General features: G+C 32.6%; 1 protein-coding gene and 1 non-coding gene across 3 annotated transcripts; one reads left to right on the top strand and one right to left on the bottom strand.

Moving 5' to 3' along the window:
- The first annotated feature begins 50 nt into the window (after window positions 1–50).
- Window positions 51–18,318, top strand: LOC128983600 (lateral signaling target protein 2 homolog). 2 transcript variants are annotated; one of them, XM_054402947.1, is made up of 16 exons: window positions 51–179; window positions 535–671; window positions 2,772–2,818; window positions 3,618–3,733; window positions 4,225–4,347; window positions 7,378–7,434; window positions 8,162–8,340; window positions 8,750–8,968; window positions 9,134–9,212; window positions 10,058–10,135; window positions 10,567–10,762; window positions 11,733–11,878; window positions 12,847–13,032; window positions 14,071–14,221; window positions 15,120–15,463; window positions 16,069–18,318. In XM_054402947.1, exons 2-16 carry the CDS (start codon window positions 610–612, stop codon window positions 16,117–16,119), a joined length of 2,034 nt encoding a protein of 677 aa, XP_054258922.1. In that variant the 5' UTR covers window positions 51–179; window positions 535–609; the 3' UTR covers window positions 16,120–18,318. The 2 variants fall into 2 exon arrangements, with proteins under 2 accessions (XP_054258922.1, XP_054258923.1); XM_054402948.1 differs by lacking the exon at window positions 8,750–8,968 and having other exon boundaries at window positions 15,120–18,318.
- A 7,409-nt stretch (window positions 18,319–25,727) lies between these two features.
- On the bottom strand, window positions 25,728–25,811 carry Trnal-cag (transfer RNA leucine (anticodon CAG)). Its single transcript has one exon. It is a non-coding gene; the product is annotated as a tRNA-Leu (tRNA).
- Between the last annotated feature and the right edge of the window lie 412 nt (window positions 25,812–26,223).

The raw sequence follows: 26,223 nt of genomic DNA, 5'->3' as shown, positions 1-26,223 counted from the left end.
GGGACGTCCTGGACCACTTGGAGGAGTTGAGGAAGCGGGAGTGGGCGGAACTTTCCCCCAGGATACGAGTCCTGGGCACTCCTTCTACCCCTCCAGGTCCTGCTCCCTCTACTCCTCTCACACGAGTACCTCTGACCACCTCCCACTCGCAGCCCATCTACGTGCCTGGAAAATACTCGGTAAGCCCCATGCGATGTGATTGGAGTTAATTATCTTAAAATACTGTAGTTCTTACTATAGCATAGTTTTTACTTTACTTATACTAGTTTGTGATTGTCAATCTTTTGGCAAAATCATCGTTCTTGATGTGGGATGCCAAAGAACTGATTATTATTGCATTTTTACGTTGCTATAAGTTGTGTCTTTCTTTTAAATTATACCGGAAATTTTGACCTTAATGAATTATGTGCTTAATTATGAGGAAAAAAGTCTATATCTGTGACAAGGTCGTATTGTGTGATTCAAAATGAAGTGTTGTATGATAAGAGACTATTGGCTGTATTTTGATATTGTTGCACCGTGGTATGTCCGTAGCCGTCGAGCTGCCTGAGTGACAAGGAGGAGGACGAGATATACGGGTTCGCCGGCTACGGTGTCTACGGTAAACAAATGCTGCAGAGACAACAACAACAAGCAAAACTAGTCATCACCCCTAGACAGAACTACCAAAAGTGAGTACTACCAACAACACTAATTACCAATAATAATAACTTGGAAAAAAATTAATCAGTTTTATACGAGGACAATCCGTAAATTAGAGTCAGACTCCAGTTGCGGTTAAGTGAGCAATTTAAAAACTTTCTGATTTAATCTTAAACAAACCTATAGGCTACCCCCGGCTACCCCCAACGACTGCACACAGTTACGCACATTTTTTACTTCAGAACACTTCCGTCCGATACCTGGCAGTTGACTTCAATCGATTGAAGTTCAGAAATCTGAACTCAAAACTCAATTCATACTTTATGGGAGCGTTGATACAAATAAACCAATAAATTCTCCAAACACAAATAAGACAAATCCTACAAATTCTTTGGCTACTAAAACGGGACTAATCTTCGCTTATGGATCAAAACCGGCAAAAATAGTAGATGAAGACACGTCAAATGTCTCATTGGATTCATCATAGACAAGAGTCTTAGTTTTCATGACCATACCTAATACATAAAAAAAACTCAGTTCTGTTATTTCCGTTTGCCTAACCTCAGAAACAATGAGAAACTGGAGAATGGATATACTGCTGACGGCATACTATTGGCTCATTTATCCTCACTTAGCATTCGCCGTTCCTATTTGGGGATGAGAGAGCCAGCAGACTAAAATGTTGTTTGAACTAAAAAAAAATACTAAGAAATATTTTATCTCTGAAAAGGCGTAAATACGGCCTTAAATAATGTTTCTATTCAAATATGTTTACATTACCATCTATTTACATCCTACAAGTCTCTAACATGATTTTTGAAACAGGAATTTTCTCAATGTGACTGTTCTGTAAAAACCTAATACACATTGTGCAATTCACACACGTTGCCAATTCCTAAACATTCAACAACGGCATAACACTTTTCAACTCACTTGCACTTTATCAAACTTGAACCAAGCCTGTTGAAATAAAAATAAAACCACTATCAAAATTTCTGTTAATAAACTAGTTGACTTGATTTGAAGAAAAGCGTGTTGCTAATCTCAGATTTGAAGTATCTCGGCAATGACTGGAGCTCGGGATGGAGACCATTGTTTACGGACAGTCCTCGTACAGTACTTACCTGTATATCTGTAGCCCTGACTTACCTCTGTGTCCTCAATCCTCATTATAATACCGGATAAATGTTGAATTAGAGTTAAAAATAACGTTTAATTTTCTGTATGTTTTTACATAATACTGTAAATTGATAGCTCTTTTGTATACAAATTCATTACCTTAAATTCATTATTTTATAAACATCTAGCTTCCATTGCGAGCTATAGCCTACTTACCCCGCATAGTTTATTTGCGTTATGTTACATTTTTACCGTATTATTCTCTTATTTTTCTTACTTTATTTCTTCTTTATTTTTATTCTTTATTTTTCTACGACATTATTTCAGGCCTTTTTTGTTCGTGTAAAGTGGTGGATGTTTTTTGTGAATCTTGCTTAGGTGAATATTAGCCTAACAATTTTACTGAAACTTCTGATATTACCAAAACCCAAACTGAAAGTGTATCCCCCTACTTCACATTGATATCCATTTTAATCAACCTGCATTGCAATTTCTATTTTTAGCACTATACTTGCAGTCACTTAAAATTCAACTACCAAAATTCAATATTTGTGATTAGTTTTGAAATATATGTATATCCTATGCATATTTATTTGCATTTGTATATCGTTTCTTCTCAATTTGACAGTTTTAATATTCCCGAAAGGGCAAGTCCAATAATGTTTGGCTGCAAATAGCAATTACGTTAGGTAATTACTGTTTGCAATCAACACTTCCCCCTTGACACTCCCCCTCCGGTCAACTTCCGCCAACTTCGATAGCCCTCTCGCCAACTCAGAGGGAAAATATTGACCACCACAACATAATTTATTGCAACTAATAACTAATTTATCATATAGTAAACATTTATTGAATCAATCATGATGCAAAAAACTTATTTTCGTTTTAGCAATAAACTATTCAGGTCAACTTGTATTTAAATTCACACATGAATTACCACATTGTATGTTTGATAAAAGTATAATCTAACATCTACTAAATTTCTAACCTAATTATCTTCTTTTTTATAGCTGTTTGAGTCCAAGATCAGCTTACTTCTATGAGTTTCCTCCAAATGGTGAGTAAAGTAGAAGACTAGTTGACAGTAGCAGTAGCCCATGTCACTCACACTCTGACTTTTTTGTGGTGACAAATTATGTGATTCTAGGAATCAATTTCTACGGTTATGAGATTGTAGTTGCTTGGGTGTAAAAATGTGCATAAATTGCCCGTACTTTATAATTTTGTTATGTTTCATCAAAAGGAAATGCATTGTTTCTTTTGCTCGTGTGTATAGGAGTAAACTAGTAAAAGTTGTAACAAAACGTAGTTTCTAGCTATAGGCTAGTGCTCAAAAACGTACTAAAAGTCTTTTCTGTCATACGACTCCCCAAATTCTGTTGCGGCATCGGCACCACCCAAGTGTGTGAGTGACATGAGCCAAATTTGTCTTTACTTTTGTAAATAAATATCCAAAATGGTATCCAAATTACTTAACTTTGCTATGTTGTTATCAGGTTGGCAGGGATTATTGATGTATCAAACAAATGATCAATGTAAAATGAATCCAGAAATTAAGTATTTTTAAAAATTTGGTTCTTAATTATTTCCAAGTTTACTCAGATTAGAGTGGATTCAGTCATAACATTATGTTCCCAAGTATTGTATAATTACCTTCCTGACCCAATTAGGTTCAAGTTTACTTCATTATTATGTAAAATATACATTTAAAACTTTTTGTTTAAAACTTCTATTTTTGTTCAAATTGAAAGTTCTTTCCATTCATTCCAATCATTCCATCAAAATTTACTTTTTAGTACTCTAGACCAATGAATCTCATATTGTTCAAGTGTTTATTATTGTTTGTCCATCCTCAGAGCGACCTGGTAAGAAGAGAACAAGTTTCACGAGGTTTTTGAGGCATTTGACGACTCACAGGAAAGACAAGTCTTCTTCGCCCAGGCAGCAACAGCAGCACATGACTATGAGCAGGGTAAGTTGCGATAATTATCAGCATTTTCCGCGTAATCATTTCTTGTATAATCCCCAAAATAATTTTACCGAACCTATTTTTAATTTTAACTACCGTACATGACTTCTTCATCATCATAATCATGAGTTTTCTCTCGTTCCCTCTCACAGCAGAAGCTGCAAATCTCCTGACATCTGTGAGGACACAAGGTTCGCTGTCTACTTGTTGTGTCATGCCATCCGTCAACTTGTGTTTTTTCAACTATTCGTATTTGCTTTCTTGTATATTTTATCTTAATTTTGGAGACCCAAAATAATCAATGTTGAAATACTTTTAAGGGTTGACATTGAAGGATATAGTTTTGGAGTTTCAGAACAAAAGTTGTCACTTATTTTTCTTTAGCTATGTGAATGTTTTAAATATTTATGTCATTATATTACATTATTAGTTTTTTCAGAGCATTTTTACTATTTTTAACTTGTTAGTTTAAAACCAAACCCTTGTTTGTGTAGGGAGGAACCCCTGACAACCTCGACACACCCCCTACCCTCCTGCCGCCCATGGACTATGATCGGCTCAGGTATCTGCCAAAGAACCAGAACTCTCCAAACACCTTTGAGGAGACAATACACAGGGTCAGTATGCTTGGATAACATATCTGTCTATCTTATGCTTGAACAATACATTTCTGTTTTGATCAAGTACATCCAAATCATTAATAACATTTGTTGGGGATCAAATCATATTCATACTAGAGAACCCATGCTGCTCCCCAGCGTTATAATAAATATAATATCCCAGAAAAAAAACCAATTTATGATTTTTGATTGAGGGATGAAGATACTGTATTAGGTAATACAGTATCTTAATCACTTAAATAAAAGCCGATATTTCACTGAAAACTCTTAGACCAAAATATATAGGATTATATAATTATAACTGGTGAAATACTTCTTTAATTGATGTAAGAGTTTGAAATTAATTAAATTATTTTTGTAGCCGAGTAATACAGTAGGTAACTAAATATATGCTGATGCTTGATGTGAAATCTTTGCGTGCATGACTTCAATTTCAGACCTCAACCATGAAGATCGGTTGGGTAAGAGAGCCAAACGATCTCGGCGAAAAGAAACAAAATTTAAATCCCATAAGAAATACATGGAGAGCAAATTTCGTTTACCTATAACCTGAGTGGGATTATAGGTAAATACATGCCGATGCTTGATGGCAAATCTTTGCGTGCATACCTTCAATTTAAGACCTCAACCATGAATATCGGTCGGGTAAGAGAGCCAAACAAACTCGGCAAAAAGCAACCAAATTTAACTCCCATAAGAAATACATGGAGAGCAAATTTAGTTTACGTATAAACCAAGTGATACTGTAGATAATTATATGCTGATGCTTGGTGGCAAATCTTTGCGTGCATACCTTCAATTTGAGACCTCAACAATGAAGATCGGTCGGGTAAGAGAGCCAAGCAAACTCGGCAAAGAGAAACCAAATTTAACTCCCATAAGAAATACATGGAGAGCAAATTTCGTTTACGTATAAACCAAGTGATACTATAGATAATTATATGCTAATGTTTGGTGACAAATCTGTGCGTGCATACCTTCAAATTTGAGACCTCAACCATGAAGATCGGTTGGGTAAGAGAGCCAAACGATCTCGGCGAAAAGAAACAAAATTTAAATCCCATAAGAAATACATGGAGAGCAAATTTCGTTTACCTATAACCTGAGTGGGATTATAGGTAAATACATGCCGATGCTTGATGGCAAATCTTTGCGTGCATACCTTCAATTTAAGACCTCAACCATGAATATCGGTCGGGTAAGAGAGCCAAACAAACTCGGCAAAAAGCAACCAAATTTAACTCCCATAAGAAATACATGGAGAGCAAATTTTGTTTACGTATAAACCAAGTGATACTATAGATAATTATATGCTGATGCTTGGTGGCAAATCTTTGCGTGCATACCTTCAATTTGAGACCTCAACAATGAAGATCGGTCGGGTAAGAGAGCCAAGCAAACTCGGCAAAGAGAAACCAAATTTAACTCCCATAAGAAATACATGGAGAGCAAATTTCGTTTACGTATAAACCAAGTGATACTATAGATAATTATATGCTAATGTTTGGTGACAAATCTGTGCGTGCATACCTTCAAATTTGAGACCTCAATCATGAAGATCGGTCGGGTAGAAGAGCCAAACGTAGTCGGAAAAGAAAAACCAAGTTTTTTTTATATATAAGATAAATATGATGAACCTTAATAAAACATCACATGATAAATGATATAGGTCCCAATAGAATTTTACTATTATCAAAATAATAAAGTTTAAATGAATCTAATTTATAGAAAAATAATATACAAGTTCATCCTGTATGATAACAATAAAGAATACCCCCGCCGCAGCAAACCTGCCGTCTAAGCGAATTTCCATTTGGCTGAATTGATTTTCAATCGATCTATTTAAATAACATTAGGTTTAACGAGTACCTAGGTTTTCTGCTACAAGGAAACTAATAAAGTGTGTGTTTTAAGTAAAATAATTATTGCTTAGTAGAAAATGAATATATTTGCCAAGTTTGATCTAAAGATATCCATAAACAAGCAAACTACAACATTTTACAATATTCTCCATAAGAATAACATGGGAATTTTAAATTTACAATTTTTTTAGTCTTCTCCGTAACCAATAACCGTACAAAAACACTTTGATATACTGAATTGTTTTTTTTTTTAAGCTCTTGAAGAAGGTTTAGAAAAAAATTGGGAAATTTTGTGTTTTGAGGGTCAAAAGTGAGAAAAACCAATTTTTACCCCATAAAACCCCCAATAAAACCCTGTTCCCATGGTCCGATCATGCTGGATCGCAAACTCATTCAAGTTTATCCCGCCTTTGAACCAAATTTCATCAAAATCGGATAAAAATTACTCAAGTTATCATGTTCACGGACACATATATATATAAATCTATATATATATATATATATATATATATATATATATATATATATATATATATATATCTATATAAAAATTTGAACGAACGGTGTTTTTTGCCTCTGGTGACATCAAAATGAAAAAGTAAATCGGTCCCGGGCCTAAGTCTTACCATGAGACCTACGGTAATAGCTACTTCCCTATAGGGAAATTCGCTAATACTATGCCAATTTATAGTTTTGATAATATATTGTTTATTATAGAACTGGAAAGTATAAATTATTGCTATAATGTTTTTTCCACTCTATATGCATAGAATCTGGCTTGGCAACAATACAATTTAGTACTGTTTAACAAAGTTCCTACTAACAAATAGCTTATTTTTATCTTTACAGTATTAGTTTTGTCATGTTAACAATTTATTAACCTATTTTACACCGTATGCAAGATTTTTTTTACATTTATGGCCTAAATTATTAATTATTTTAACCTTATTAACTGTTATACCTTATGAAGACTTGAGTTTGGCCTTATTAAAATTGTTACTGGTATTAAAAATATAGCAAAACATGAAGACAACCATTTTATCTCACTAACTTCCATGTAACAAAATATGTGTATAATTAACTTACTCTACAAATTCCATATCTCTCCTTTTACTTTCTGTTGTAAAATAGTGGCATCCTTGTAACAATGACATTCTTTTTACAGCTAAAAATTCAAGAAGCTCTGAAAAAGAAAGAACGCTTTGACAGGGAACATGAAGAGGTAAATATGTACTTTATTATTGTATTTTGCTTAAAGGTTTGCTGATAGTTTTTGTAAATCATGTAATAAATTATAACTTATTTATCCATTCTGCTTATTACCAAACTCAACATAAAATATGGTGCTAACTATTATAAATTGAACATTTAAAATTATTGCTGTATTCAATAGTTAACATATAAGTTATTATATACACTAAAGTATTATATGTCTTTACAACTTTAATTTATTATTTTCAATGATCTCATAGAATATCAGTGTTTATATTTAATACATCGTCAACATTTACGTTGGTCAAAATACTTTTTTCATTTTTTTTTACAAATACCTACATTTACTGTGATGTAGGTGTTTAATAGTTTTGAATAAAAGATAACAAGAGTCTTAATTATTTTTTTTGTAATTCTAAGTTAAGTTCAATAGACGGATAGAGATATTGTCTGCAATTTCTCTGTTACACAAATTAACATTAATGACACCAGTTTACCATATTAAAAAAATAATAATTTTGTATTACGCTAGGTATGTTTTATTGCATTCAACTGGTAAACATTAAATAATAAAAAGTGCATGCTTTTGACCTTAATGAAAAAAGCTAAAATTGCCTCTAATATCCAATAAACGTAAACCAAATTTACTTTCTAGATACTAAATAAAATAGATAGAATAAAACCAATTTAGGAAACAATTTGCTAGACTTGTGGTTGTATTTGAGTGGTTTCCCCAGATCTTGAGGGATATCCGACAAGGACTGCTGCAGCTGGGACGTCAGCGTAACCGTTCCAGTGACGACACATACATGTACGATGATGAGATGCAGAGGCTCGGCCAGCACTGGTACGACGAACCTCCTTACGAGAGCGACCCAGAGGACTTCTTGATGGCTGACACAGCTAACAACAGCAGGTGCAAGAGAAACAATGCTAACCTTTACGAGATCTCTTTAACATTTCAATCATAAAACAAAAGTGTTTCAAAGTACTGTAAACAGTTTGAAATCTGGGTTTCCTCCCAAGTGGTTTTATATTTTCACTGGTTTAGTTTGTTGTATCTTAAAAATGTACCTTGTGCTTATTATAAGGTTCTTGAGAAAGACAGAAGAATCTTCAAGGCATACTAATACTTTTACTGGAAAACTGAGAAGTTTCTTTTTCATTTTATTTAGTTCAGTAAATAATAGACTTACTATGCACATGCGACCTCTTATCACCATGTTCTTGTATCACATAAAATATGCCTGCCGATAGCCAATTTATACTACTCTAGCTTAGTAAACTTCCCTCATCCTTATACTGATAATATTCTCCGTACACAGAGTGTGTTTTACACTAAATGTGCGCACTGACGGCCGCAGTTCTGGGGAGAGTGCTGTGATTTCCCTCCGTAGTGCAGGAGACATCTCCCTTCCCCACCACCAGAGAGGGTTGTTGCTACCCCAGTCTGGTCCATACCCTCCCACGCTCATCCCCCTCACACATGCACGAAACCATCGAGAGAGTGGAGATTATGCTGCCTCCGACGTCCAGAGCATTTGGTGAGGGTCAAATACATCTTTGTACTGTCAAGCCAAAAATTGTTTCAATTAATTATTGACAACATATATTTTTATTCTAAATTCAGACAATAATTTCTAAACAATCTTGAATATTTCAAATTTATGCTTGATCAATATTTCTTATCAAGTGTTAACGGTTTTCAGCTCAAGGCTCTCCTCTCTATCCATGGAAACCAGTCGATCAGAAACCACTGATCCCTACCAGAGGTTACGATCATACAATGTAAGTAGCCAACACAACGCCAATAATCATTATTGGAATTAAAATAGAACTAATTACATTGTTCTTTATAGACATTTGTTTTCATAGTTCATTTTATAATCATTTTTGGGGAATTATACACAATTTATTTTCTATGCTAAATTATGTTTTTGTTAGCCTACATCCCATAGATGAATACTTTTTTAAACTTCCTTTGTAAAAATTTGTTTCATGATTTGTTTTATCTTGTATGGAATACTATCATTAAGATAATATTAACAAACATAAAATCATAAAACTTTATTTATGATTGAGCAAATGAAACTTGTATGTAGTTTTGAGTAAAGTAACTACATCAGAATATTACACATTCCCTAAATGGAAGTAAAATTAATTCCTCTCAAAGGTATCTTTGTTATTAACTTTCCCAATATGAGTAGCACGTATCAAAGGCCCCCTAACACAAGCTGGGGTACAAGTAAATGATTCCTTCTCAAGTTATGAGAGGGCAAAGTTGCCAAGTACAGTAGTAAAGCAGTTTATGACATTGCGGTTATAACAAGACTCTAATAAACTGTCACAGAACAGTCTTGTGCCATCTACTGAGATTCCTTGTAATAAAGACTTAGGAATCTCTGTTACTCCTTGGAATTTATGAGTGACTTGTTTCTTACCTCTCTTGTTTGTTGCATGAATTTAATTTTAGTGTCTAAGTTTCCAGTTTGAATCACATTTAATATATCAAGATGTTTCTGAGATGTTAATCTGGACATGTTTTGTATTTCTTGAACAGGATATCTAACTTAAAATCACTTTAGCATTTTTAAGTAAACTACTACATGCATATTGTTGTTTTGTGTTAACAGGGAGTAGAGTCTGCCATTTCTCCCGGCCACAGCTCTGACTACGCTGAACAAGATGAGTTAGTCACTGTGCATTCTTCTGTAAGTAACTTTAATCAATAAATTATAATACTCTGTTTATACGTATACACCTTGCTCAGTCAACTCAACAGATTATAAACTTTGTATACCTTAAAAGCCAAAATCTGCAAGTCATAGTAACGGTTATACATTGAAATAATATATACTCGAAAAGTATATTCTTCCATTGCAATTGCAATTTTGTATGGAAGATATATATTGTTGACTCAGGTCTTAGCTAATGTCCGTCATAAAACATTAACATTAACAAAACCTGAGTTTTCAAAACAATAAATAAAGACTTTAACACTTTAAAACAGACATTGTAACACTAAAGCAGATTAAGTTTAATTTTCTATATTATTGTCGTAAGATAGTAATTCATTTGGGCTAAATCATCATTGTTGTATGATCAATTATTGATGAAATTTCTGATTTACTTATGATTTCAGTGTGGGAACAGCTCCATGGCCCATAGAGTGAGAGGGTTGAAGGGTGACAACACCACAAACAAGGTAATATCCTCCCGACACCCTCACCATCATCACCACCACCACAACCACAACCACCATCACCACAGGCACCACAAGGAGAGGTCTCCCGAGGTGGCCCACCACAGTTCAGCTGAGAGTCTGCCCAGCGGATCCAGTGAGTATGCCTTTCAATAGTGTTGCCATCTTAAATGAGGGGAGATTTTGTTACGAAAGGGTCAGCAAGTTTAAGAAATTATTTTCTGAAATTTTAGTGATTATTGTCATCAATAAAGTGAATTTAGTGGAAATGATCATGGTTAAAATATTTACGATTGAAAGAAGGTTGAAATTTACGATGATGCTCATAAGTTAATATGGAGCTCAAGGAAGTATACCGGTACTCACGTTCTGGTTTTAGTTAGTTTATTATAATTACACTCACGATTCAGCAATCCATAGTTACATGTTCAACAGCCACCATAAGAATGATATCAAAGTAAATTATGTGGAAACAATTAAAATGAAGTCACGATGTAAGATTGGAATGTGGATTTGGAAATTAACCGTATTTATAATACTTTTATTAAGGTAGCAAACCAAATCCACCCATATTTTTCTGAGTACTATAGTGCATGTTATTGTGTGACGTGTCAAGAATAACACAATTCAGAACAATACTTTACATAAAGAATGTAGGTAATCAGTTGGTGGCTCATTCGGTAGCGCCACGGACTTCTGCCCAAAGGCAGTGATGTTGTGGGTTCAGATACTGGTACCTGCCAGTACTTTTTATCAGTACACTTTACCTTTGGACTGCATTGTTTTACTGCATATATTCCACGCACAGTCTAAGTAAACAGGCAAATGCAAGGTTAAACCAGGCCGCCAACCTCTTAAAAAAATATAAATAAATTTAAAACAAATAAAGTTATATGAACCTTTTGTACAAAGGGAAATGGTTCAGGTATTTGTCAATTTTAAAACTGCTATGATTCACAGAAACTTAAAAGGTGTCTTAGTCTACTTATTATAAGTGCCAGAAATATGGTGTGTTAAAATTTTTTTGATGATAATGGAGTACTATTATTGTGTTCTGTTGTAACGTGATTTGTCACCGGCCAGATACAGTAATGACTTCTTTGCAGGTACACAAGCCCTGGTACCTCCCTCGTCCAACCCCAGTTCTGAGGAGTCCCACAGTCCGTCTGACAAGTTAACTGTCATCGCCAGAGCAAGAGCCCTTGTAGATTACACACCAAGTCCTTATGACAAAGATGTTCTCAAGTTTAAGGTTTGTGAATAAATTTTTGCTATATATCATATTTTAGTATAAACTTGAAGTAGGCCTACCTTTCAGTAGGCCTAATCTGTTGATATTTGCATTATATACAGTTAAATTGTTTTCCGGTTTCTGAAGTATAGAAGTTGTTGAGCCGAACAAGCATAGCTCTTATACTATGCTCCAATTGTTGTTTTCCAAATACTCCTTCAAAAGGCTGAAGTGATCAGGATGACATTTAACAAAGTCATAGTAACCAACTATGGTGGGGATGAATCTGAAATGATTTAAATCAGACTTCAGAGCGTGAATTACGTGAATTTAAATGGGCCTTATTTTATAACTAAACATGTCAAATTACATTACACATATCGAACAAAAGGGAAGAACGATCAGATTAATCTGTTGAGTATAATATACTACAAAATGAATAACTAATTAGGTCTATACACTTTTGACTTTAGACACAGCAAGTAGACACCCCATTTATGTGAACCAGATGTAGCATTGACTTTAAACACTGCACATACACATCTTGTTCACGTTAACCAGATGTAGCGTTGACTTTAGATACTGTATTGTAAGTATAGACACCAATTTATGTGAAATCAAGCTCATCCGCAACAATTTGTGGTACTACGTTTGCTCCGCTCAACATTGCAAGCAGACAGTTGCATTGTACATCTAGGTTTCAAATGCTATCCCTGACAATCAATATACTATAAACTTTATATCAGAATACTATAAACTTTATCATTAGGGCAAAAGTCTCAGTTCTGAGGGTGCAGAACAAGCTGTTATTAGCTAAACTGTACTATCGGGAAAGAAGCCTGTCCCCAAAAAAGAAATATAAATTGAAATTATCATGAAAAAGATAATAAATACTTTATATGGTTTTAATCTTTCAATCTTGTACTTAATAATGCAATTAAAAGTACAATACTAGAATATTGCTGGATAAACCCTTCTATCAATTCCAGAAAGGAGATACGATTGAGGTTTTATCAATGAACGCCAGTGGGCTGTGGCGGGGGCGAGCTCACGGCAGAGTTGGTAACTTCAAGTTCATCAATGTAGAGCTGCTCACAGAGTCTTCACTGAGACCACGGCCTTGCAGACACAGACCCCAGACATTGGAGCAGATGTTAAGAACCATACATATGGAGGTACACTACATTAGGATACTGTTTACTGTAAATGTAGTTGTTAGAGCGCAGAAACATTGGCCAAGTCTCTCCCAAGGACCAGTCCCATCAATTAATAATTATTCTCAACTATGTCATAATAATATATCCCAATGCTTTAAAGCCAAGGTTACACTTTAGGAGCTGGTTGGTATAGCAGAAAAGTACAAAAAAACAAGATTTAAATTTATCATCATTAAATGAGCCAATGAAATCCTATTTGCAATCACTATTTTTATTTGTTGGAGTCTTGATTATTTACTGTGAGGTATAACATAAATACTTTCATTTTCTTTTACATAACTTCTTGATCAGCATCGTATGTGTTATATGTATTAAATTTACGGAAAGTAAATAAAGATTGTCTTATAACATATATTTACGCTTATACTGTTACTCACAAGACGGTAAATATACAAAAAAGTTGGTAAGTGGTGATCGATTTTGATTGGACACTCCAATCACCATCAGACCCAATAGGCGAATGACATGAATGATGTCATTCGCCTATTGGGTCTGATGATGATTGGAGTGTCCAATCGAAATCGATCACCACTTACCACCTTTTTTGTATATTTACCGTCTTGTGAGTAACAGAATAAGCATGAATATATGTTTTAAGTGTTATAAGACGTTTCTTTATTTACTTTCCGTAAATTTTCTTTTTAAAAAAAATGTAACTACTTAACGTACTATTAAAAAGCAGTGTGTACAGCATTATCATTCTTTCTGTAGCTAGAGTGGATATTAGGACTTTCTGTCCCAATCACGGTTTATTGTTTACCAAGAATTATCAGTGTTAAAGAACCCAATAGTACTGAAGTAATGACATGAAATAAGGATAAATAAACAATAAATAAATAAAAAGTAGAGAAATAATTTAAGAGTAATTTTTTTCTCTTAAATTTATCAAAAGATTTATCCTAATTCCAAATAGTTTGAGGATTAGAATACAGTTTTTTATGAAGTTTTATAATCATACGTAATAATAATTCTTCAATGCATTCTATTATGTTTCAGGATCACATGTCTCTGTTTGTTCTCAATGGATATGAAGACTTGGATGCTTTCTGTGAGATCAAGGAGGCGGACTTAGATTATTTGAACATCCATGACCTACAACAGCGAGCTAAGATACTAGCAGCTGTACAAGTGCTTAATGAATATGAATGTGAGTATTATACTGTATCATGGGCCCTTAATAAAAACATAAGTTGCAAGCAAAGAGGTATTTTAAAAAATGTGAGTAAACTATTATAAAATTAGGCAGTAAAATTAGGACATGTTTTTTTTTCTGAGAGTCAGATGTCAACTTAAGCTACTGTGAATATAATTTATATATCCAGAATAACGTCTAGAAACAGGGATGACCAAAGATGTAATGCTTTTTATTTATTATAATTAATAATTATAACGTAACGTTAATGTATAGTTATCATCTTTCAGCGGGAAGAAGTCATTATTATCCAACTACCTTGTTTCTTAATTTCAGTTAATATTTATCGCTACTAGGTCTACTTTACGTGATGTTTTAGTTATTTGTGCAACTAGTGAGAAAAGTGAGCAATTGACTCACTGGAGAGAAATCCTTACTCACGAGCCGTAGGCGAGTGAGGAATGGTTTCTCGAGTGAGGCAATTGTACTTTGAACTCGAGTTGCACATTATACTTTTCCTACAGTTACCATAAAACAAATAAATTTGTGAAGAAGCATAACCTATTTTTACACAGAAGTGAACTTTTAACATAACATTTAATTTGAAGTGACAAATACAACAGTACAACAGCTGACCAGCTGATTTACAGCCAGTGCTGCCAACGTATTTCGCGCGCATACGATTTCGCCTGCATGTTACGCGCTCACTATTTCGTGCCTTCACCTTGCAAGTCAGGAGTGAGACAAAGTAATTAGAGTGAGACAATGTTAACATTGTCTCACTGATGAGCAAATTGGCCACTTTGCTTTCTCAAATCAGTGAGAGAACATGTACATTGTTAGGTAACTGTAGGAAAAATATTTTTCATCTATTTTTGTGAGTTAACAAACCTGAACAAAACTTGTTTTCTAGCTCCAGACGAATGTGGAAGCAGTGCAGACGAGGGACAAAACTCCCAATGCGGAACTGAAAATGAAACCCAAGCAAACAACCTGGGTGTAAGTGAAAACACCACAACAGCTACAATCAACTGTAAGGAAGCTGCTCAGGTGATGCAGCAGACCTACCTACCAAACATCCCTCTGCGGTCCAGCCACACGCTGGAGATGGACGTGTTTAGTGAGAAGACAGCTGGAGACACGGTGGTGGAGAAAGTAGGAGTCGTCAAGTACATCGGGCAAGACCTGAGCTGTGAAAGCGGCAACCCTCAGAACCGCAACTGCTCAACACTGAGCGAGAAGTCTAGTGACTCAGGGGTAAGTTCTAGCTCCCTGTCGTCATCCAATCACAACGCGACTAGAAACAAGCAACGTAGGAGTGGGAGCAAGGCAACGCTCATAGAAAGTCCGACACGTAGCTACGTCGGCCATTATATCTCTGACAGGAAGGATTGATCTACTTTTATCATCTGTCTGTTGAGGAAAATATACAAAGACTTGTGGGAGGCTAGACGAATTAGAAGCTTAAAAAGGCATTTGTTCTAGTTGAACCATATTGTATTAACTTGTCTTGTAGTATAATTCAAATTAGTAAATTTAAAAACAACATGTATATTTAAAAACATAACATATTTAAAGCTAAAATAACTTAACAAATTGGCATAAACCAATTGTATTTGCCATCACAATCATTCGAGTCCATATTGATTTATTTAAATAAAGTATTGACTAATCCAGTCACCATAAAACATTCAATAAGATTTCGAATGAAAAGCAAACTGATGATATACCGTAATTAGTTAAATTTAATTAGTTAACTTTATTTACACTCCCGTTGGGCATTTTTGTCTGATTATTATAACTCGTGTATTTGTCTTTTAATTTTCCTTTTTTTAATTTTCGGTCATCTGTTTTGTCCACAGATGATTTTTCAAGTAAACGAGAAAGCGTCCATTCCAGTCGGAAAAACATAACACCGGTTGGTGAAGAGGTTTACCCAACAACTTTCTTCACCCTCTGACTGACTGCGGTGTCAAATACAACAAAGCCAATTGAAATCTATATTTTGATATCAAAGTGAATAATTTATTTAATTTTTACTTGGGGATATATAGTTCAATGTCAATGTCAAACCTGTTTACATCATATCAACCAAAAATGCTACATTGTGCATAACCTTAAAATATGTGCATTGAATTTGTATTTATTCTCTTTACTCTTTATTGATGTTTTGTCCCTTTTATGAACCGTATTCTGATTTCAGAATTTTTGCACTATTTCACTTAATTAATTGTATTTGAATAATCAATATTAAAAATGTTTAACCAAATCATTAGTAACAGTTGAATAACATATTTTGATTCACTATCCCACCAGTAATATAACCAATAGTTTATAAAGTAGGGCCTTGACTTTATTTTATAATTTTGTAATATTTAAAACTTATTAAAAACGGTTACTTTAAAAAGAAAATGCGTTCTAAAATCTTGCAATCAAAAAATTTGCATAGGTAGTAAAATATTCATATTGAACAATCTTTGTTCAATTTCTTCAACTACAGTAGTTACACAAAGTGACAAACCACAAACCAACACCCAAACTATATAACTTCCTGATCCCCATAAGACAAGTCTTTCATAATTTGAGTTTGTCCAAATTTGGACTTTATTCTGTATTTAGCATTATAAATGTAAATTTATATAGTGTAGATTTATTTTAGATAATGTATACCAAAGTGATCCAAGAATGTGTAAATTATTTATGATAAAGTATTACTATTTATTGCAGTGTTTAATCCTTTTACAACAGTTTTTAAGCATTGTACTGTTTTACAGTGTTCCAAACCAAAGTAGTGATATATTAATTTGTAAATATTAAAGGTGTAGTTAAAATTTTAATTTTATTAAGTAGTCTAATGATAATATTGTGTATAGAGAGAAATAAATATTTGATTTGTTATTGATTTAGGTTTAACCTTAGAAAAGGCAATGGATCTACTTTGGAAGAAATATTTTTTTTCCCTGTAAAAATATTTTCTACGTATAAATTAAGTACTCATAAATCATCTTTTTGCTTTCTGTTTCTGAAACTATCATTCAATATACGTTCATGACTTATATGAACAGTAAGCTAAAGAGAACTTCTTATAACTGCCATGATTAACCTATAAGACAACAACTGAAATAGTATCATAGTTCCTAGTAATATTCCAATTTCTGCTATTGACGCCCTTGTACAATAGTCTAGGTTGTTCTTAATACATTTTGTAATATTTTTTTATACAAACAATATGTTTACAATGATATGTTACTAGTTCTTGAAATAAAATCGTGTTTGATATTATTATTTAATTGACCTTTACATAGTATTTTTGAAGCACTGTTTTAGAATATATTTAAATGCATGTATACTTAAGACCTAGAATTGATTTATTAAGAAACAATTTCTAAAGTTTTTAAGCATAATTAAAGGATTATAATTTTAAAAGCATTTTTGACACTATGAAGTAGCCTATGTCAACTTTTAATAATTGCATTTATGTTTTATAACAAACCTGAATAATTATTTTAGCAAGTAAATAGGGGATGTACACCCATACAAATTACGTACATGTTATGTCTCAATCAGCAATTAGATGCAAGTTAAAAATTTATTTTACCCCTTAGAGAAAAAGTTGAAAGTCATCGAAAGTATCCTTAAATCTGAAATTAAAATGTATTAGAAAAACTTATTTAAGTAATGTAGTATCCTTATTATTTAGGACAATCATTTATACAAATATTCGGTACAATGTTTTGGTAGTTGAAATTAATGTAAATGTAGTTAAATGTAAGTATTAGTTTAATTGTAATTATTTTGAGCTGTGACATATGTGTACATGTAAAATAAGATTTAAATATAAAGAGGGTTATTATATTTTGGTGAAAAGTCTATCAAGATTTCATGTTAAGAGAGTGATAAGTTGTAAAAGCAATCGTATTGTGGTTACCAAAATTTCAGTGGGTGAAATTCTGCCAATTAGCACATGCATGTTATATATGTTGGCTTGTGCAAAGGTTTTAAGTGTATGTTACTTTTTAACTTGAATTAGTTGAAGTTCGCATTTAATTTTTTCTTTTAAGTATTTATCCATTAAAGTGACATTTATTTTTGTTAAAGTTTGTTAGACATTAGTAGACAATTGTAAAGACAATTTTTGTAAAATCCCTGTACATATTGAAGATTTATATCTGAAATAAACATGTTATATCTTTATAGAAATGTCTGTTATTATTTTGACTCCCATTTAACCTTACAAATTTTCAAAAGCGAATAAGATTGACTATTCAAAAGGATAACATAACATTTAATAATAAACTATTTTGAATCTATATATAAAGCTAACAAAGATCCAAAGTTTTAGAAACCCATAAGCTGCACACCTATCAACCGCATTCTTCAATGAAAGGTCTTGATATGAATCTTTCCCAAAAAATATCAGTCATCTCCATTAAGGGCAGGGACCTCAATTAAAGGGCTGTATTTAATCACATTTAAAATATTGAAGATACATCAGCTGTTAGATTTGTTTTTGTTGTAGTTTGTATGTTTAGTTTTCTTTGAGTAAACTTTTGATTCTACCATGGATTTTATATTGCATAAAAAGAGGTGACAGTACGTTTTACTTATAATTTGGGATAGTGTTCAAACCTTTCAATTATGTTTAAATTGTTTACTTACTAGTTCAATACAGTATTATATATTTTAACCCAACCTGGCAGGGCGACTATAATAGTCTCAGTAGGTGGTTTCTGTAGTGGCAGCATAGTAACGTTTTGTAAGGTTTTGGTTAACTCCAAATAAATAGCTATGAAAGGTTGTAAAAATTTAATATTTTTATACTTCTTGTAAGATAAGATTCTAAGCTTGCATTTTGATATATATATATATATATATATATATATATATATATATATATATAACTTTATCTCCCAAATATATCACTGTTATTAAACATTAATGTGAAAGACAATTTTGAGGAAAGTCAGTTGCATCATGTACGAGTCACAAAACTACCAACCAAACACGGTATGTTTAAAAAAATCATAACAAGGGATAGTTTTTGTCTACAAAGAAACGGATGGTCTTACTGCAATAAGGAAGAAATTTCCAATATTATGAAGCAATAGCTATTTGTGTAACTAGTGGGAGAAGTGGCACTTTGCTGAACAAGAGAAGAAATGTTTACACACAAACCGTAGGAGAGTGTGGAAACAACACTGTACAACACGTTTTTAGGTTAGGTTAAATCCAAACATTGAACGAAATGGGGAAACGGTGCACAAGCTAATCTAGTAGGAATATCTTTAAGTGTTGCCAACTTATTTTCAAGTGTACACATATTACGTGCCTAGTAAAAGCACGCTTTTTTGTGTTGTTTAGTTGGAATACTGGTGTGCGGCAAAAAGAAACTATGAGGCAAAAGTAAGCATAGCACAGAAATTAGCAGCTTTCTGTGCTATAATTAGTGCAAGGAAGCCCACTTTGTCAGGTAACTGTAGAAAAAATAATTTCGATTTCATTGCATAATGATCTCACAACATAAAAAACAAATCAATAAATTTTTACAAGTTCTCGAAGTGGCAGTTATAAAACACATTTTATTCACTGAAAAATATATAATAACACTAATATTATAGCCTAAATGTGAAAGTTTGTGTGTTTGTTTGTTTGTTTGTTTGAAGTTCAATTAACTATTGGTCGGATTGGGTTAAAATTTGGTATGATGATAGCTCACATTCCCTATTAACATATAGACATACTCTTATCTCAAAAATCCTTTCGGGCTCTTCCCCAGTGGCTCTAGAATTTCCTATGTTAGCTAGTATTCATATTTAAAATGAATTAAAGAATTTTGTAAGATGTTTCAACTACAGAAGTTGGTTCTAGGATATTCAATAGCAATAAAAAATTACAAGGTTTACCAAATTGCAGCAATCAAGTACAGCAATATTTTTTCCCATTTATAACAAAAGCTAATTTGAACCAAGCAGCGACAAAAAGCTGTGAGACAATAAGAACTTTACTTTTTTCTATTGTTTATGTGCAGTGGTAGAACATTATAGCTATGGTAGATGTGCTATATTATAGCATACCGTAAACCATTGACTACTAGTGTACATGATTCTCGAATTCGAGCAATTGCAAACTATTACAGGAGTTATTTCAAAACGAATAACAGTCATATTTACAATGAGTTTATAAGATTCAACTCAAAGATTACCGGTTTGTAACTCATGGAGATACTTAAGATGTATATAACATAAATCAACATTTCCTGTAAATATTGTATCATATTTCATAACCTGGTATTGCTTTTTAATGTTTTCTACAAACATTTCCTGACAGTAACCAAACCAAATAAAAAACAATATAATAGTCACAAAACATACAATCGAGTTATAAGTTATACAATCGATGATGGTATAAGGTTGTCCATGTTTATCTTCGTTATTGATAAACATAAAGCATTCCGGCCGGGTTTCTCCTTCTCAAAATGCCTCTCTGTACAGGCAACACAGGTCATTGATAGAGGGCCAATTGAGAACGAAAAGTCGTTTTCGGGTAGTATTAGGACGCATTTGTAACCTTATAGTTCAGATTGTCCAGGGTCAGGTGCTGACTGTGATAAGTTAAGCATATTTACGCGTCACTGTTCTGTAGCTGCGGTCGTTATCACGATTACACCTCCTGTCTATGTTTCGTTGTCGTCGCGTCGGAGGCATTTAAAAGAAAAAACAACAAATAAACAAATTATAGCTACACAAAACAAATATAAATGCACAAATTTAAGATACAACCATACTAACACGACCCGTCTTGGGAGATATGTTGACACAAACTCAAATCTATATCTACTAATATGAGATGGTGTGTGTTTGTGTGTCTGTCTGCTACTTTATAATGCAAGAACCACTGAACCGATTTAAATAAAATTTTGTATGAAGGTAGCTTATATGCCTGGTTAACATATAGCCTAGGCCTATTCCTGTTATCATATTTCCTTTGGGCTACGCCCCATGGGCTTCCAAAGTTTCAATGTTTACATTTCGAAGAATGTAAATAGTCAAAAATTTTAATTGAAGTCAGCTGGATATACTATAATTTGACAGTTCAAACAACAGAGGTTAAGAGGTACAGGTTCTGCTCCCAGGATTCTAAAGTTGTATCCTTATGAGAATAGTTTAATACAATATTGATGAAAATATACTTATTTTCATAGAAAAAAAGGATCATTACAATGTATAGCCTAAATGATTTGGATTAATTTTGATATGGTAGCTTTTGTTTACAAATTTGAACTGATAAACAAATGTTTGGATCAGGATTTTTTTAGATTTTAAAAACTTGTACAGACATATAAGTACTAGTACAGATATATATTTAGATGTAAATTAATATATTAATATGTTATATATTAATATGTAAATATATATGTAGATGTAAATTTTACATATCTAGTTTGTAAACGGTTTCTCATGCATGGACTTGCTAAACTTGATGTTTGAATCATTTCATTTAGCCCGTTTTTGAAACATTTCGTCACATTGAACAAACTATTTGATCACCACATGAAAATGGTGCAGCAGCATTTTAAATAAGAAAACTATAAATATATATTTATTTTGTATTTGTCTTTATACCTCTACATGTAGGGAAATAAATTTACTTTCATTTTATATAGGCCTAGTTGGTATTAGGGTTTTACGTATTTGAAAAACAGTAGACAAATGTTTGAATGATAAGATTTTTTTATATAAATATTTATATAAAGTAAGTATTTATATAAAGTAAGTCATAAAGATTATATAGTAATGATAATTTTCCATTAAAAACTTCATTTTAATCTGATTATATTTTCAGTAAATTGTTATTTACAATACACAGAACTACAGAATTAGTTCCAAGGTTATTATTTGTATTATTTGCCACGTAGCCAATGCATTAGATTTGACCTCCTTGTCTGCAGATGGCAAGTTTGCTGCTGATTACATCATGAATTTACAATCAACTGCAATGTGTCATCTCTAACATAGGTGACATTTGAGAAATTTGTGATTCTCTCTTCACCTAGCCTACCTAGTAAAGAGGTTGATATCTAAATGTTGTACATATGTAGTAGGTTGGAATTAAAATTATATGACATCAAATCATACAGAAGCAGTAAAAATATATGTTATTTATGGCTACAGTACGATGGGTTTCATATCTAAAAGAAAGGGGTTCATTGTGTATGGATAAAGTTAAGAGATTTTAAATAGTATTCACAATTTCTATTAATGAGATTTGACAAATTTAATTATAACCAAGATGTATCAAAGAGTTCATGGTAATCTATTTGACGATTGAAACGAAGTAAAGAAACTATTCAACAAATAAAGTAAACTAGAGGTCGTCCAGTGGTCGAAACTTGACCAAAAAATAATATGCAATGTACAGACTTCTCTATTTTTACACCACACTGTTAACAAAACATGTGATTGGAGTTTCTTCCATTTGTTTTTATTTTCTGTTTATATTTCATTAATATTTCGTCACCAGCATGGCAACGAACCATGTTAATTTTTTCAAAATTTTAAATTCATTTTCTGTGCTTATTTTTGAGCCTATTTTAATCTATAAAGGCATTCTGCACATCTACAGGAAAATATCTTTCCAACAGTATGCGTAGATTTTCCCTGCAATGTACACGAGCTGAGAAAAAAGGTTTTAAAGAAACATGCTTGCCTATTAATATATAGTTAGATGTGTACTATTTTTGTTTTTAATGTTTAATCCTTAAGTTAATAAATTATTTGTAAATATCCTATCTATTATAGTTCTTTATTGCAAACTGCATTTTAGATAAATCTTAATAATGTTATGGAAGATAACTTAAATAATGGCACCGACTATCAACTGTAAAAAGCTAAAACAAAGCTGTTGATAGAAAGTCAATATAGGTAAAATATAGGTAAAGTAAAGGAGTCGGGTAGTCGATTAGATGGAGCTGAGAAAACGTGGATAGGTTTGTGATGTTGCCGTGAAATCGCTATAGCCTTCTGGGCAGGGACAAAACACACAGCGCACTTCCAACGTAAAATACAACTATTTGGCTCATTTAGTAAAAAACGGGTGTTAAGTAATGAGAGATACTAATTAGTTCTGTTTAGCTCTATTGTTTTTGTTACTTAGTTCTATGTTTTCTAAATAATTGCTTACATGCTAAATGTATTTGAATTTCGACATCATACTCTAAATTATGTGATAATATGATAAACCATTGCGTAGAGTACTTACTTATCTTTTAAGGTAAATACATTCATGCTTACTTTTTTAAACAATAATCACAGTTATGCTCCAATACATCTGCTTCTCCTCAAGCAAAAAAAAAGTTAAACTTTTTCAATAGTTAAAATATAATATTTTGATTTGGCTAGTTCAAAGGTTAAGTTATGAGGCATTTTAGACACATTGATTTAAGTATAATAACTATTTAATAAAGGAAAAGACAAAATAAATATATCTAGGAGATTCAGTGGGTTGTAGATGGCGGGGTCCCAATGTGGAAGAACGATTTTTCCCACCTGCATTCCAACCCCAGGCACGTCTTCTCCTCATTCCCACATAATCGACCTTCCCTCATTCATATTACTCTTTGTTTACTGGTATATATTGCACATTAAATCACTTTTATGGGCAAACGCTTTTTATAAAATCTAATTAAAGTTTTGTAATTACAATTTTTTTTCAAAGTTTACACATAAAGATGATGTAATGGTCTGTTCAAGTTAAGAATAATAACTGATTAAGCCCAAAATATTAATTAGAAAATGGCATAGTTGTATCATTGTTTGGATTCTAGCCTTGCAAAACTAACAGCAGCTGGAAATTTACCACCTACAAAATTTTAATGCAGCCGTTTCTAATGCATGCGTTACGGGTCTAAAGTAAAATTTTTACTCCCTAGGGAGTATAAAGCGTTTTTAGCCCCTAGGGAGTATAAAGCGTTTTTAGCCCCTAGGGAGTAAAAATCAGCTGTTGTCAAATCAATTGTAAACGAAATTGCATGTACCGCTTGTATGTATCAATTGTTTAACCAATTCTATTTTTTTTTTTTTTTTTTTATAGCCTAGGTATAGATCGTAATTGAACATTGTTAAAATTTAAGGCTGACCTTACGATCCAATGTATTTAGAGACCTAGGTTCCGATTTCGAAACGTTTCAACCGTTGTCGTCAGTCCTTTGTCTCATACGTTAGTTAAGCATTTAGTTTTCCATCTCTTAAAATATACTTGAGATATTGTCGATTTGGTATAATTTCCAAATACATTGAACACATATAAATATTTACAAAGACATAGATGAAAACAACTTAGATAATGGCTATGACCTTCTTTATCATTAGGTTAGGATTGATAAAGTATAACATGTGTGAAAAAACAAATATGTGGCTTAGTTTTTCTTAAATTATATCAGTACCTACCAAAAGTAAAATATTTCTAATCCCAATACTCTGCCGAAATAATATGTGAGTAAATTTAATAAATATACCAAGAACAAAAGTAAATAATAATTTTTAGATATTTTAAATAGAATTTAGAGGAAAACATTTGTTTCCCTGCTCTACATCTATGCGCTTATGGACATTTTTCTCATTGTAAGTTTAAAAAGACCAAAATATTTTTCTTTTTTTTTCTTTATGGCAAAACTTTTAAGTGAAAGAGACAAATAAAAAATAAAAATGTATAAGATGATAACCCAGCCGAAGTTTTCAAGCAAGCAAGACCACTATTTGTTGTACAAAAATGCTAATGAACACAATAAAAAGTTATGTCAAGACTTGTAAATAATACTCCAGAGTGGAGAAAGCATGTCATTAAGTCACAAGGTGATCTGATCTTCAAAAACCCAGCCTTTTCTGGTATTGTTTCTTTTTTTCAAAAGATAAGGTCTTCCTCTATTATTACGATGAACAATACTTCTAATATTCAAGATTATGTTCTGTATATTTCTTTGTCGTAAATAGGTATCCTATAATAAAACGTTTTAATGAAACCAAGGACCTATATTCTCTTAGCAAGGTTTAATTTTTAAATTAAAATTTATTTACAGACTACTTTTTATCAGATTTAATATTCATAGTGAAATAATTGGCCTACTATTGTGTAACTATCACTTTTGTTTGATGATTTAACTTGATATATTTATTTAAGGGTTTTAGCTTAGATTTTGCAACTTAAATTTGGAATGATTATGTTGTCACTGTCAAATATTCTCATAACGACGTGCATTACAATTTTGTATAATACTGGAGATAATTTCACATGATTTTAGGTTTATACAAATACTATATCAAATCCAAAATATATTTTTGATGATATTTCTGTGAAAAACTAATTTTTTTTACAAAGCAGCTAAAAATTGTTAAACCCTAGCAATTATAGCAACTTATGATAAGTTTATTATTAGAATTTCTTCTGGGTGAGAAGTAGGATTGGTAAGCCTTATTGTTTTGTTATACCTACTTGAAAACAAGTATAACCCGATTCAAAATTTCCGTGTCAGAAGTGGGATTCGAACCCACGCCCACAGAAGTGGACTGCGACCTGAACGCAGCGCCTTAGACCGCTCGGCCATCCTGACTTGCGTTTTCTTGATATAAACACGGATGAAGTTCACACTTCACAAGAGAACTGGTATAATGACACCGAAACGCTTTAGTGCGGTGAAATTCCACCACAGAACATTGTGCAGTACAAACATGTGTGAAAAACAAATATGTTGCATAGGTTTTCTTATACCAGTACCTGTATTATTATAGGCACCTTACACGATCGATATTATTGTAAATATTGTAGAATATTGACAATAGTATTGAGAGTGCCACCTCGAGATTGATGGTTTGACAACCGATATTGATGCAAATCTAGAAATATTGAAATCTAGACAAGAATACCGGAAGTTCACAAACAATATTAACAATAATATTGAAGTACATGGGTGTGCATCAATATTATTGCCAAACCATTAAAAAAGTAGTCTCCAAGATAGTTTT

This window comes from Macrosteles quadrilineatus, unplaced genomic scaffold (genome assembly GCF_028750875.1).
Source record: "Macrosteles quadrilineatus isolate MER2022 unplaced genomic scaffold, UCM_ALF_1.0 Scaffold_1__1_contigs__length_201487025, whole genome shotgun sequence".
In the NCBI taxonomy this organism is placed as follows: domain Eukaryota; kingdom Metazoa; phylum Arthropoda; class Insecta; order Hemiptera; family Cicadellidae; genus Macrosteles; species Macrosteles quadrilineatus.
This window is presented reverse-complemented; position numbering and strand designations above follow the sequence as displayed.

What these genes read in the sequence shown, in the direction of transcription:
- LOC128983600 (XM_054402947.1), top strand. Translation starts at nt 610, where the DNA reads ATGCTGCAGAGACAACAACAACAAGCAAAACTAGTCATCACCCCTAGA. An exon ending in AGCACATGACTATGAGCAGG is followed by an intron (nt 3,734 to 4,224) that starts GTAAGTTGCGAT and finishes TTGTTTGTGTAG; the next exon opens with GGAGGAACCCCTGACAACCT. An exon ending in AGAGGTTACGATCATACAAT is followed by an intron (nt 9,213 to 10,057) that starts GTAAGTAGCCAA and finishes TTGTGTTAACAG; the next exon opens with GGAGTAGAGTCTGCCATTTC.